The 15,012-nt window shown below is 40.7% G+C and overlaps 1 protein-coding gene across 4 annotated transcripts in view; it reads right to left on the bottom strand.

Annotated features, from left to right (window-relative positions):
• ACP3 (acid phosphatase 3) overlaps positions 1-7,606 on the bottom strand; it is a 59,720-nt gene extending 52,114 nt beyond the window's left edge. For all 4 annotated transcript variants that reach the window (XM_012103427.5, XM_004003341.6, XM_042237091.2 and 1 more), the window contains exon 1: positions 7,434-7,606. In XM_012103427.5, coding sequence (XP_011958817.1) covers positions 7,434-7,559 — 126 coding nt within the window. In that variant the 5' untranslated portion in view covers positions 7,560-7,606. The remainder of the gene's footprint in view (positions 1-7,433) is intronic.
• Between the last annotated feature and the right edge of the window lie 7,406 nt (positions 7,607-15,012).

Below are 15,012 nucleotides of genomic sequence, written 5' to 3' on the forward strand. Positions count from 1 at the left end.
AACCCGCTCCAGTATTCTTGCCTGGAAAATTTCATGGACAGAGGAGCCTGGCAGGCTTCATGACTTTGCAGAGTCGGACATGACTGAGCACACATGGACATTTCAGTAGGTTTTCAGGGTTTCTGCGGTAGTGGCTCACACGTGCTATGAACTCTTTGGAAGGGGTGTTCCACAGAAACACTTAATGAACCATCTTCCACCTCCAGTGCTAGAAATTAACATGTATATGTGTGTGTGTGTGTGTATGTGCGCACATGCACACCTGTCCCTCAAGCACATGAAGGTGGCATTCTCGAGCTTCTGGAGTTTCTTCACTTTACCTGGAGGCTTTGGACTATGCTCAGGAATTTTTTTTTTTTAAGTCTGTGGCAGGGCAATCTTCTTAGCTGCTGCCCAAATGTGTATCTTCTGTTCTCAGTCCAGCAATCACAGTATATAAAATCTTTTAGAAGCCTAAGACTAGTGGTACTACTGTACTACTGGTACTGAACCTACTGGTACTTCAGTAGGACTGTTCGCAAGTTACAAATTTGCAGATTACAAAAGGAAGACATCCAGGATAATAACAACCCCTTATGTTTGTGTTTCCATGGTTTTGTGCAACTCTTTCCTCTGCTATCTCTTTTAAGTCTTACAACTCTGTGAGGACAGATTGGCACTATTGCTGCACTGAAAAAATAAGAAAAGCAAGGCTTAAAGAGATGAAATAAGCCATCCAGATCTCTTGCCTCCCTCCCATGATTGCTAGCCCATTGTTTTCCCCACCATATCACATTGTCTTTACCCTTTTAAATCAAAGGGGAATTCCCTAGTAGCTTAAATGGTACAGAATCTGCCTGCAATGCAGGAGACTTGGGTTTGATCCCTGGAGAAGGAAGATCCCTGGAGAAGGGCATGATACCCCATTCCAGTATTCTTGCCTGGAGAATTCCATGGACAGAGGAGCCTGGTGGTCTGTAGTCCATGGGGTCACAAAAAGTTGGACACAACTGAGCAACTTTCACTACTACTACTAAATCAAAGGTAACTTTTTAAAAAGAACCATGATTTGGTGCCCATGTGACTGATCTGCTCCACTGAGTCTGTTGACCAGATTTGGTGCACTGTGTATGATGTGGAGACCCTGATGACTGGAGGACATCTTGTCTAGTCCCCCTTCCCTGCCATCAGTCAAGAGCTCTAAAGTGTAAGTCAGAATAGTGTCTTGATTGCTTTAGAACCCTCGAATGTCCTCTTATTCTATCACACTTTTTTTTTGCAGAAAATTAAAAAAATATACAAAAATAGAGATTTTCATAATGAGCCACTATGAATCCATCACTTGCTCCAACAATGATCAGCTCATGTGTGGCCAGTCTTGTTTCATGTACTCCCACTGACTCAGACATTATATCATTTCCCACTGCTCTTTGCATAAAATTCAAAGTCCTTACAATAGCTCACTAGACACTACTTGATGTGGTCCTGCCCATGGCCATGCTCTTCCCTTACATTTTTGCTAGCCAGAGGAGACTCTGCTGTTCTATCCAGCACATTAATTGTGTTCCAGCTTCAGGGCCTTCATGTTCTATCTTCCTGGAATGTCCAGCTTCTGCATCTCCTGGCACATTCACTTGGTTGCTAAGAGAACTTGGCTTGTGGCATTAAACTCCACTTCCTATTTTGTTAGGTATGTTCCAAGTCATGAACATCTCTTGATGCACAAACCTTGCCATGAAGAAAAAGTTTATTTAATTTTATTCTCTTAGGAACTGAGAAATAATTCCTCTGGTAAAGAGAATTAAAAAGTGAAAGACTTTGGGTAGAAAGGAATGAGTTGAGTACATGAATGACACTTCAGAGGTTAGAAGGGAAGCCAACTCCTTCTTAAGGGACTCAGGGTGGGAATGCACCCTGCACTCCCCATGAGGAAGGCTGAAAGGCCTGGCACGCTAATGGGATATATTTGGGGCCCAGGAGGATACTGAGCCTGCAGGAGAGAGGAGGGATGAACCTGTATGTTAAACTGAGTGGAACTGCATGACATCTCAGAAAAGCTCTGGGCTTGAGTTGGTTAGACCCGGATTCAAACCCTTGCTTTGTCAACACCTAGCCAGGTGACCCAGGGAAAATGATTTAACTTAAACTTTTTCATATCTCGATTTCCCTCTCTGTAAAATGAGATCGTTACTTCCCATATAGGAGGAGAACGAAAATTAAATGTGTAATGCATGCAAAGCTATCATCATAGTACTGAACATATAGGATATATTTAGCACATTAGATTTGTTATTGTATTGGTTACTATTATTTTGGTTATTGTTGTTACATTATTCAGGCTTTAACTTAGTTATCCACTATATTTCCTTTCCTGCTGGCAACAGCAGGCAGCATATTAGGGCAAATGAGAACTACCTATTGAGCAAAGGGAAATAGTCCTCCTCCAGAAACCATTTCTTTTAATTTCTAATCATCTCTTCCCCACTTTTATTTTCCTAACTGTGACGAATAACTAATTCTTCCTTTGGATTTAGGACGCGTTGAAAGCTTTCAAAAGCCCATGGTGCCAACCTGGCTGGCTGAAATGACTTGAGCCCAATATAATGTCCCTGATCAGTTCATTACCCTGAAAATTTGCTAAATACACAGGCATAAAAGTGAGAGAAGCTCATGAAGTAAACTGAAGTGGCTTCTTACTTGTCCCAGTACCAACCCTCAGTTCAGAGTGATCTGTACAGAAAATGACTCTGAAGGACCTACAGGTTCCCTGGATGGCTTTTCGGCCCTGGAAATTAGGGGGCCACAGCACACAGGAAAGAGATCAGAGGGCTCTCTGTGAATTGAGGCTGGAGCCCTGGTATTGTTTTCCAAGAGAGAGTTTTATCTGGTACATATGTCTTTTATAAGCCAACCCCCAAGTAGGAGATGTACCACCTGAAAGTTGCAGCACCCAGTATACCACAGAGAAGCCCCAGAGCCTCCCCATTTCTGCTGTGTAATACCAAGATGATATCACAGGCCTTACTGGATCATCTGGGGGATTCAAAATGCAAAGTGCAAGGAAACTGGCATCTAGTGGATGCTTATAATTTGGTAGCTGTAACTGTAATTTTTACGTTAATAGAAGTGAGAAGGAGGTTTACAACCCTTGTGAAGTTCCTGCCTGTGATCAAAGGTACTGTTCAAACACGGGCAGTGAAGATGAAAGCAGATAAAAGGGCAATTGTAATCCATTCTGGCAAAAGGTTAGGAAGGAACCGTGTGTGTATCAAAAGTTAAGAAGGACCAGACGTGCAGATCAACAGATTAGTAAGTCAAACAATGGTTGAAATGAGTAAAATCTGTTTAACTTGTCATGTTTTAAATATATACTTTTTCCAGTTTTTATTGGGCCAGGGGCCTAAATCTGGAAAGAAAACTGATCAAATTTAAAAGCAAAAGGACATGTAAATACTTCATCGTTTGAGAATAACAAGAACAGATAGAAAAAATTTGACATTTTAATCAACTGGTTATATGAACATTATTTTTTAAAAAATGAGAGAAGCTCATGTAAATAAACTGAAGCAGCCTTCAGGTTACTGTTTTAAAAAAACAAAACACACACATGAGGTAATTGAATGAGTATATGTAGAGTATATATATAGTCAACACAACACAGTAGTTGCAAACTTTAAGGCATTTACCAGACTGGCTTCTAAGTACTTTTGTATATTAACTCAAGCCTCACAATATCTCCATGAAATACTATTATCCTAATTTTACTGTTGATGAAACTAAGACACAGGTAGGTTAAGTTACTCATCTGAAGTCCTACAGCTTGGAAGAGGTTGAGCTGGCATTCAAACCCCAGCGGTCTGATTCATGAGCCTGCAGTTTTAACCACTACATTGTATGGGATTGTGTAATATACAATACTGTAAATTTCTTTGATATTTACATCCCTTTATTCTTTTTTTTGCTAGATCATGCAACTTGCAGGATCTATCCCTACCAGGGACTGAATGCTGGGACCTTGGCAATGAAAATGCTGAGTCCCATACACTGGGCTGCCAGGGAATTTCCTCTCATATTTCTTTTCAAGAGGTTCAAATGTTTAATCCCTTTGATGTATCCTGTCTCCACGATGTCATCATTTTCCCGACAAAAAAATAGAAAACAGGGTCATTTTGACTTCTTTCTCTTTCTTAATATACACAGTCAACCCAAAGAGATTCTTCTGCCTTCACAATTTTAAAAACAAATTGATATTTTTTCCTCCAATTCTACTGCTTTCTGATCTAACTGGATCCACACTGTGCTCTTTCTGACCTTTGGTAGTATCCCCTGCCTATTCTCTCTAGCTTCTCCCCTCCTCAAGCTGTGTGTGCTAAGTCATTTCAGTCATGTCCACCTCTTTGCAACCCTATGGACTCTAGCCAGCCAGTCTCCTCTGTCCATGGGATTCTCCAGGCAAGAATGCTGCCATGCCCTTCTCCAGAGGATCTTCCTCACCCAAAGATCGAACCCACATCTCTTATGTCTCTTTCATTGGCAGGTGGGTTCTTTACCACTAATGCCACCTAGGAAGCCCTCCTCAAGTGTACTTACACACAGAAGTGTGTCTCCACAAGACAAAATACATTAGAATTCACAGGCGGTAGAAATTGAGTGCAAACACCATAACCTGTTAGCTTAGTGTTCCAGTGGACATGATAACTATCTAATATCTTCAATTCTCCTTGGTGAAAAATGATGAAAGGTCAAGTAGAACCTTTAAGGACATTATATTAGAATATTAAAGACTCTGCAAAATCCCACATTTAAGAGACTTTTAAACACAGTTTAATTCACATTTTCTTCCTCAAACTGATTTGACTATAGAAACCTATTTTTTAAAATCAAGCAAAACCTGTTAACATCTTGTCAAACTAGCATTCCACTAGATACGCACTGGTGAACCTGTTTCAAAAGGCACATGGTGACTCTGTTCATGAGAGAACAAGAACTGGACAGTTCCCTGCTATTTCTGCCAAGAACAGTTTTTCAGAATGAGGAAGATTTATTTTTCTTGGATGGCAGTGGAAAACCACTGCTGAATATGTGTGAAGCCAACACACAGACCTTGATGGGGAGGCCTCAGCTCCATGTGCTGGGTTAGACATACATGGCAGGAACAGAATATGTCTAATATTAAGGCCAGGTTTCTGAAATCATACAGCGTGGGTTCAAATCTTAGCTGTGTGACCATTAGCAAGTTGCTTAATCTCTTTGTGCCTCAATTCCTTCAACTAGAAAACAGGGTTAATAAGGTTTTTACAAAAACCTCATAGAACAGTTCCCAGATTTAGCAAACAAAAATGTAGGATGCCCCAATATTGCATGTAAACATATGTATATTAAAAAACTATTTGCTCTTTATCTGAAATACAAATTTAACTGGGCATCCTGTGTTTTCTGGTAACCCTATTTTGTAGGGTTGTTGGGAGGACAATGTAACATAATTCATATTGAAAATCTCATTGAGATTTTTGTTTGCTAAATCTGAGAACTGTTGCCCAGTGGCTCAGTGGTAAAGAATCAGCCTGAAATGCAGGAGATGTGGGTTTGATCCGTGGGTCAGGATGATCCCCTGGGGAGAAAAATGGCAACCCACTCCAGTATTCTTGCCATGGACAGAGGAGCCTGGTGGGCTACATGGGGTTGCAAAAAAACTGGACTTAGTGACTATATAGCAACAACAATCTTTCTTTCACTCTGGTTCTCCTAATCATTTTTAGGGAATTCCCTGGGTATATAATTGAACCATTTATAGTCAGATATATTCTATAATCAGTAAAAAGAACATAGAGATATCTTCTGGCTTAAGTCCTTAGATATAGTTTTATGGCAAAGAAAAATGTATTGTTGCCTCAATCTACCATTAATGGAAGAAAGCTGTGGTAGGAAAAATTGTTAATGTTAGTCTTGTATAGTGATTGTTAAATCTTTTAGTTCCAAGAGAGCTAACTTTGTAAGCTTTTTCTTAAGGAAGAATTAACTTGTAGTTCCTGAACACATGTTAACCAAGATTGAAGTGGGAGAAAGGAAACCTACAACAGTTTGGTAGCCAGGGAAGCAAGCCTGGGCTGTTGTAAAACATGGAGGAGAGAATGGACCAGATGTAGTTAGGTGCGAGTTCACTGTAATATCTCGAAGATTACCCCTCCGCCAGCTTGTCACAGTGTTGACAGTGCAGTTTCTGCAGATATAAGTAAAAGTCTAACTCACATGGATTTCCATGTTATAAAGACTTTCTTTTTCAACACAGATGCCTGAATTCTGTGAACACTGGTGAATCTTTTGTAAATAAATTGACAATATGTTCCTTTGGTTCTCTCTCACTCATTGTTGACTCATGACCTAGTAAAGATGTACTGGATGAAGAATCATGATTTGCAAAAACATGTTGTTATGAAATGTTTTCTATAGAAGGGAAAGAAAGAAATTTTGAGTACAGCAAGCTGGAGAAAATAAGAATTTCATGTTTAATTTTTATGTAAAAGGTAACCTCCCTTAAAAGTATAAAGTTTTGGATATTCTTTCAGGAAGAAAATGTACTTATCAGCATACTTCTACTGTATCAAATGAAAAGATGTGATAAAGAAAAAAAAGATGGAGAGAGCCTATAAAATACATGGAGAGGGTCAGAGGCAGAGAGACAGTGAGAGAAACAGGAAAAAGAGAAATAGAAAAACAGAGACAATCAAAGATCAAGACAGAAACCAAGAGATATAAAAGAATCAATTTCAGGACTGTTAGTAAAGTGGTTAATCCCTTTAACTTCACAAACTCTCTCCCTATCTACTTTTTAAAATGATGCCAACGGTATATCTTCTTTCCTTGACAACATCCATTAGCCTCCCCATCCCCCTTTCATAATTTGTCATGCTTCCTAACATGTCACATGTGTGGGGAAAAACATGATTTTAATGATCAACCATATCTGTTTCAGGAAGTCATCCTAGAATTCTTGGGTTTTACTTTTATGTTTCAATGACTGCTTATAAATATATTTTCTAATTTCCTGATAAACAAAAAGGGAAGGGGTTATTAAACAGAAAATGACAGTATTTTGGCTTGCCGACAAATAATCATTAAACTAAATGAAACCAGTCTAGCTACTGGTGCTAAACAGACCTAAAGGAGGCACCTCCTGTTCTTGTGTGGTTATCAAGAGGAAAACATTTAAGGCAGTTGTAAAGTAAGTGATTAGGTGGATAACAATTGCAAAGTAAAAAATAGCCAAACCAAACACGCTTTTGTTAGGACACGTTCATTCTTCTTTACAAGGAACTTGCAAAGCTTGCTTATTCACTTTCTAAGTTGGGTCTCTGGGAGACTATACTAGGGTAAAATGAAACTGATACTTGGTTTTCAGACCCTGTTGGTAGCAAACAGATTTAAAGGAAAAGCAATGAGAGAAGTCTACTCACCAATGTCACAAACCTCAGTTCCTTGGCTCTCACACCTCGGTCCAGGTCTGGCAGGAAGGAAAGCAGAAGCAACAGGCTGAGGTGAAGGCTTGTTGCCCTGGCCATGAGGAGGGCAGCATTTCTCATCTTGGGGAGAGCTGCTTCAGGCTAGAGTTGGGACGTGCTGCTTCCAGGGCAAAGCCATTAGAAGGGAAGCTATTTAACCAAGGGTTTGAAAGGGAAGGAGGAACTGGGAGGAGCCAGTCTCCAGGTAGCTTGGGGAGGGATTTAGCCTGTATCCGGTCAGATCAGTTTTGGCTGAGTGTTAGAGTTCATGGTCTTCTGGATTTAAGTTAAAATACTGAGGCCCAGACAGGGGTGAGCTGTTGCTCAGGGTCATATAGCACATGGCTAGACATTTCTTTTCTGCCTTATTTTTATCCTTTCTTTAGGTGGGGTGTGATACATTTGCTTTGTGGCTGTCACTTGGGAAAGGATTACACCTCAACTTTGGAAGACTTAGGTTAGTGATTCCTAATCTTTTTGGTAATCTAGAATTATAGGAAGAGAAATATGGAAGGAACTGCAGATACATATTTTGGGTATATTCTCCAGGCCAAAGATGGCTTTCTTCCCTAAAACTCTCATGTAGCCTATTCTTAAGTTGAAGAAAATTAAGAGCAACTTGTTTTGAGAATTTTTAGTCACACTTTAAGATATTTGGGGCTCATCTGAGGTATCCCAAAATTAAGATTAGAAGTACCTTTTCTAACCTGGCAGTTTAAAAACAACAACAAACTAACCTAGAGTTCTGTTATTAGTCACCAACTCTGACCGGGAGTCATATAGTCTGGGTGAGTCACAGCCTTGCTTCTATAGCAGTGATCTAATCAGGGATGCTATGAAAGAGGATAATCCAGGCTGAGGGAATTTAGATTTTTTTCTCAACCTGTCAGCCCCATACAGGCTAAAATAGGATATTGGTGCAGAGCTGCCTGTCAGGATGCTCCCACCCCATCAGCGGAGAGAGCACCTCATTCTCCGGTATAGTGCACTGGGGAGACCTCTGTTGTTATGTGATCATAGGCTGCCATAGAATGTGGCGGATGGGAGAGCTGTTGCTTCTTCTGGTGTCGGGGAATATGTGTGGAAAATGAATGCATGTATGGTTAGGGTTTGGCATTTAAGGGAACTTGTGACCCTCTCTTTACCATCGAATTCTCCACCTGCCAGTCCCCACTGTCATTTTTAATGCATGAGATATTGAGGAGATACATACAGAGAAAAGGAGATGAAAATTGAAAGGTTGCCCAGGTGGGCAGAGACAAAGTTGCCACATGGATTCCTGCTACATATTCTGGGCAACCTGAGAAAGGAAGTTCCAGCACCTGCTGACCACCTTCTTAGTTCTGAACAATGTGACTTCAATAGTGCCAGATACTTGATTCTTCACAGTGCCTTATTTTCTCAAGAATCAGCCAGTTCTTTGTTCTCCTATCTTCTTCCTTGTCTCACCCTTTGATTGCTATGTGCATGCTTGCTCAGTCTTTCAGTTTTGTCTGACTCTTTGTGACCCTATGGACGGTAGCCTGCCATGCTCCTCTGTCCATGGGATTCTCCAGGCAAAAATACTGGAGAGAGTTGCCATTTCCTCTTTCAGGGGATCTTCTCAACCCAGGGATGGAACCCACATCTCCTTTGACTGTTACCTGGGACTATTCTGACTATAGCCTTCATGCTTTCTGATAATGGCTCTGGTTCTTTAACCTATCTGCGTCATCTTGTGTTAGGTTGGACAAACTATCTCTCAGCCAGACCCTACTTTCACTGTGTCACCTCCTCTGGGCTCTTTTTAGCCTTCCAAGTAAGAACAAGAACAATAGCTTTTTATAGAAAGAGCCAGAAAAGGGCTGCTTGAACTGAATACATCTCAACTCAAACTTAAGTCAAGTTGGAGTAAGTGAATGGCTTTTCTTTCTACTCTATTTTAGTCATCATCCTAATTTCTACTTTGTTCATCAAACTATAAATGGAGAAGATCAAAAATGTCATTCTGAACACCATACAGTTGAATCTGAAAGATGCTCTAAATTTAGATGGACCCCATTTTAGAATTTTCTTTAGTCTCCGGAACCTTAAATTAATACGGCCTTGTAAAGACCTAAAAATTCATCTGGCATAAACATATGGATATGGTATTATTGAAAATGAGACTTGAAAAAAATACTGGGATGTCTTTATTGACATTCCAATGACATGTCAATCATGTTAGCGTCAATGACTAGCAGAACTTACTGGCTAAATCACTTTTTTCCCCTTGTTGTACTTCTTTTATCATATGTAAAGTGTTCAAGCTCTAATTGATTTAGTGTGAGGAAGTTCCAGGTTGGGCTCATTGGAAAGTAAACTTCCTGGTGGAGATTTGCATATATGAAATTTATTAGGGAGTGCTCTCAGGATCAAAACAGGAAGGGGAGGAGAAATAAACAGACTTGGGAAGAGGGAGAAGGCCTCAGCTGACCATGCTATGAATTCTGAAGTTGGATGGCCTTTTGGAGTTGTCCTGAATTGGTGCAAGGAAGCCAGGCTTTTTACTTTGTGTTAGCCAGTTGTTTGAGGCAGGGGTTCCTAGAAAGGAGAATGATTGTGGGTTGAAATGACTCTTTTCTATAGTGGCAGTTCTAAAAGCAATTGACAGCTGAATGTTGCCAGACAACAAATTCCCAAGAGCTTGGGGAAATTAACTCTTCAGCTCATGAAAGGAGCTCTGGGTGGTGTAACATAGAATCCATGACAATGAACAAGTTCTTATAGGAAAAAATTCAAGATCATTGGTAGATAAAAGGCTATAAAACCACCAAGTTGACCTTTGATAGTAAGAGTCTAGTTGGAGTTGAGCTCCATCAATAGGTGTATTGGTTGGTCCTAAGTAGGACTGCTGTGTTTAGACTCTCTGACTTGTTCAGTCACTCAGTTGTGTCCGACTCTTTGTGACCCCATGGAGTGCAGCACACCAGGCTTCCCTGTCCTTCACCATCTCTCGGTGAAAAGATGTTATGTTCATTGAGTTGGTGATGCCATCCAACCATCTCATCCTCTGCCATCCCCTTTTCCTCCTGCCTTCAACTTTTCCCAGCATCAGGGTCTATCAATGACTTGGCTCTTCACATCAGATGGCCAAAGTATTAAAGCTTTGGCATCAGCCTTTCCAAAGAATATTCAGGATTGATTTCCTTTAGGATTGACTGGTTTGATCTCCTTGGAGTCCAAGGGACTCTGGAGAGTCTTTCCCAGCATCACAGTTCAAAAGCATCAATTCTTCAGCACTCAGCCTTCTTTATGGTCCAACTCTCACATCCACACATGACTACTGGAAAAACCATAACTTTGGCTATATGGACCTTTATTGACAAAGTAATGTTTCTGCGTTTTAATATGCTGTCTAAGTTTGTCATAGCTTTTTTTCCAATGAGTAAGTGTCTTTTAATTTCATGCCTGCAGTCACCATCTGCAGTGATTTTGGAGTCCTGGAAAATGGCTTTCTACCTCTTCACAATTCTATCATTTGGCTTTCAGTGTCTTATGGACTGTTGGTCATACAGTAATGACTGATGAACAGTCAATATAAAGGCATTTTTTTTTTTTTTTTACAGAGAGAAATGCTCTTTATTACTGGAAATGCTTTCTCTGTTTGCAATACAAAGGAGAAAGAGAGTGAGATTGAGATGCCTTTGAAGCAACCATTGACTTCAGGGTCCTCTCTCTTCCCAGTTCTCCAGGCACACATTTCAGTGGCAGGGGCTCTTTTAGGAACCTGTGCTGAAGATGCTGCTGTACAGTGGCCACCAAAGGCAAATTTTTGTATCAGAATCTTGTTAAAATGTTAGATGCTTTAAGGCAAAATTTAATATAAAATGTGTTTATAGTAAAAGTTCTTCACTCCTGAACTGATTATTTTGTGGTTTTTGGGTGTGTTTGTCTGTTGACCCTTGGTTTAAAATAACTATTTTATTGTATAATATTTAGAGAAATATCCTTTCATATAATCATTGACTATGTCATTGGAATGTTACCAAGGCGTAACTTCAGAGATCACCAGAACATCTTTCCTGTACTCCAGAAATTAGTGTGCATACGAATCACACTGGAAGCTTAATAAAATACAAATCCCTGGGGCTCACTCCCAGAAACTCTGGTTTGGTAGGTTCAGATAATATTAGAAACAGTGCCCTGAAAGATATTACTAGAGCCTTAGGCAAGAGGAATGGAGAAGGCAATGGCACCCCACTCCAGTACTGTTGCCTGGAAAATCCCATGGACAGAGGACCCTGGTAGGCTGCAGTCCATGGGGTCGCTGAATCAGACATGACTGAGCGACTTCACTTTCACTTTTCACTTTCATGCATTGGAGAATGAAATGGCAACCAACACAGTGTTCTTGCCTGGAGAATCCCAGGGATGGGGGAGCCTGGTGGGCTGCCATCTATGGGGTCGCACAGAGTCGGACACAACTGACATGATGCAGCAGCAGCAGCAGCAGGCAAGAGGAAAATTATCAGTCATACTGTCTTTATTTAAATCTTTGATATTTAAAACAAATCTAGGTTGTTTTATATTAGTTTTTATTTTTTAAAATATTTTGTAACAATATTTATCTTGATTACTGAGGTTTTTGGCACCCCCTTAAATTATGTGCCCAAAGTGAGTACATCACTGTCCTCTCCCTGGTTCCTTGATGTGACTCTAAGAATGGAAGATGAGATAACTTTTTTGTTTTAAAATTAAATTATTTAACTTTCCCTTGTTCTCTCTACAAGGAAACACATGTTTGGGTGGGATGAAGCCACATTTGGAGGAGTATACTGACGTGTGGAGAATGGAAAGGAAGCAAGAACTTTTAGATGAAACAAAGCTGACTGCATCTATTTGGACAATACAACCTAGCCTTCCTCGTAAACCTTGCCCCTTGTAATAAAATTGCTTTTGTCACATTTAGGACTAACCAACCTGAAAAAACAGAGCAGAAAGTGACTCACACCTAAGAGGGAGCTCTGAAGAACAGGTCCAGTCTTTCTGAAACTGTATCCCAGAAAGGCGGCCCAATTGTTCAGGTGCTGGCAGAAAAAATAGGGCACACATGCTTTGTCATAGTCTACCTTGCATGTACAATACTGTAATTTATAGAAAAAATATATATTTGGTGACCTGAATGACCAAATCTTTATTTCCAATATATATATTTTTCTTATTCCATAGTTCCTGACTTTCATCTCCAAACCCTTGGAATCTTCTGAGGGACAAGAGCCCTGGGATAATATTTGGTCTTTTGTGCTCAGTTCCTGAAACTGTTTCAGGGAAGGTGACATCTGGGTCTTATGCAAAGGTGGGGGTTCACTCCCAGGAGAATCAACCATATGATTAGAGCGTTGGGACTTCCTTCCTAACACCTGACCTCTGGGCAGGAGAGAGGGGCTAGAAGTTGAATCAATTGCCAAAAACCAATTATTTAATCAACTGTGCCAATGTAATGAAATCTACATAAAACCCTAGAAAAGACAGGGTTCAGAGAGCTTCCGGGTTAGTGAATACATGAAGAGTGGGGAGAGTGGCATGTCTGACTGGAGTGGGCATGCATCTTCCTTATACCTTGCCCTATGAATCTCTTTATCTGGCTTCTGATTTGTGTCCTATAATATCCACTTTGTTTAAAAAAATGAGATGTAGTTGATGTACAATATGATGTTAGTTTCAAATGTGCTACATAGTGATTTGATATTAGCATACATTATGAAATAATCACCACTGTGCCTTTGACTGTGTGGATCACAATAAACTGGAAAATTCTGAAAGAGATGGAAATACCAGAATACCTGACCTGCCTCTTGAGAAACCTGTATGCAGGTCAGGAAGCAGCAGTTAGAACTGGACATGGAACAACAGATTGGTTCCAAATAGGAAAAGGAGTACATCAAGGCTGTATATTGACACCCTGCTTATTTACCTTATATGCAAAGTACATCATGAGAAGCGCTGGGCTGGAAGAAGCACAAGCTGGAAACAAGGTTGCTGGGAGAAATATCAGTAACCTCAGATATGCAGATGACACCACCCTTAGGGCAGAAAGTGAAGAGAAACCCTTATGGCAGAAAGTGAAGAGGAACTAAAACACCTCTTGATGAAAGTGAAAGAAGAAAGTGAAAAAGTTGGCTTAAAGCTCAACATTCAGAAAATGAAGATCATGGGATCTGATCCCATCACTTCATGGGAAATAGATAGTGAAACAGTAGAAACAGTGTCAGACTTTATTTTTTTGGGGCTCCAAAATCACTGCAGATGGTGATTGCAGCCATGAAATTAAAAGACGCTTCCTCTTTGGAAGAAAAGTTATGACCAACCTAGATAGCATATTCAAAAGCAGAGACATTACTTTGTCAACAAAGGTCTTTCTAGTCAAGGCTATGGTTTTTCCTGTGGTCATATATGGATGTGAGAGTTGGACTGTGAAGAAAGCTGAGTGCCAAAGAATTGATGCTTTTGAACTGTGGTGTTGGAGAAGACTCTTTGAGAGTCCCTTGGACTGCAAGGAGATCCAACCAGTCCATTCTGAGGGAGATCAGCCCTGGGATTTCTTTGGAAGGACTGATGCTAAAGCTGAAACTCCAGTACTTTGGCCACCTCATGGGAAGAGTTGACTCATTGAGAAAGACTCTGATGCTGGGAGGGATTGGGGGCAGGAGGAGAAGGGGACAACCGAGGATGAGATGGCTGGATGACATTACAGACTCGATGGATGTGAGTCTGAGTGAACTCCGGGAGATGGTGATGGACAGGGAGGCCTGGCGTGCTGCGATTCATGAGGTCGCAGAGTTGGACATGACTGAGCGACTGAACTGAACTGAACTGAACTGATGAATCTAGTAATCATCTGTCCCCATACAAAGTTACTACAGTATTATTGGTCAAATTCTTTATGCTATCTGTATATGAGACCCCCATGGCTTATTTATTTCATAACTAAAGGTTTAATCCCCTGAATCCCCTTCACCTATTTCGTCCCTTCCTGCCCCACTCTCCTCCCCTCAGGCAACCTACCCATTTGTTCTCTGTGAGTTTTAGTTTTCATTTCAGTTTGTTTTGTTTTTCAGTTCAGTTCAGTCACTCAGTCATGTCCGACTTTTTGTGAACCCATGCCTTGCAGCACACCAGGCTTCCCTGTCCATCACCAACTCTTGGAGATGGCTCAAACTCATGTCCATCGAGTTGGTGATGCCATTCAACCATTTCATCCTCTGTCATCCCCTTCTCCTCCTTCCTTCAATCTTTCCCAGAATAAGGATCTTTTCCAGTAAGTCAGTTCTTCACATCAGGTGGCCAAAGTATTGGAGTTTCAGCTTCAGCATCAGCTCTTTCAGTGAATATTCAGGGCTGATTTCCTTTAGGATTGACTGGTTTGATCTTGCAGTCCAAGGGACCCTTGAGAATCTTCACCAACACCACAGTTTAAAAGCATCAGTTTTTGCTATGACCAGTGTGCTCTCTTGGCAAAACTCTGTTAGCCTTTACCCTGCTTCTTTTTGTACTCCAAGGCCATGTTTGCCTG

This window comes from Ovis aries, chromosome 1 (assembly GCF_016772045.2).
Source record: "Ovis aries strain OAR_USU_Benz2616 breed Rambouillet chromosome 1, ARS-UI_Ramb_v3.0, whole genome shotgun sequence".
In the NCBI taxonomy this organism is placed as follows: Eukaryota; Metazoa; Chordata; class Mammalia; order Artiodactyla; family Bovidae; genus Ovis; species Ovis aries.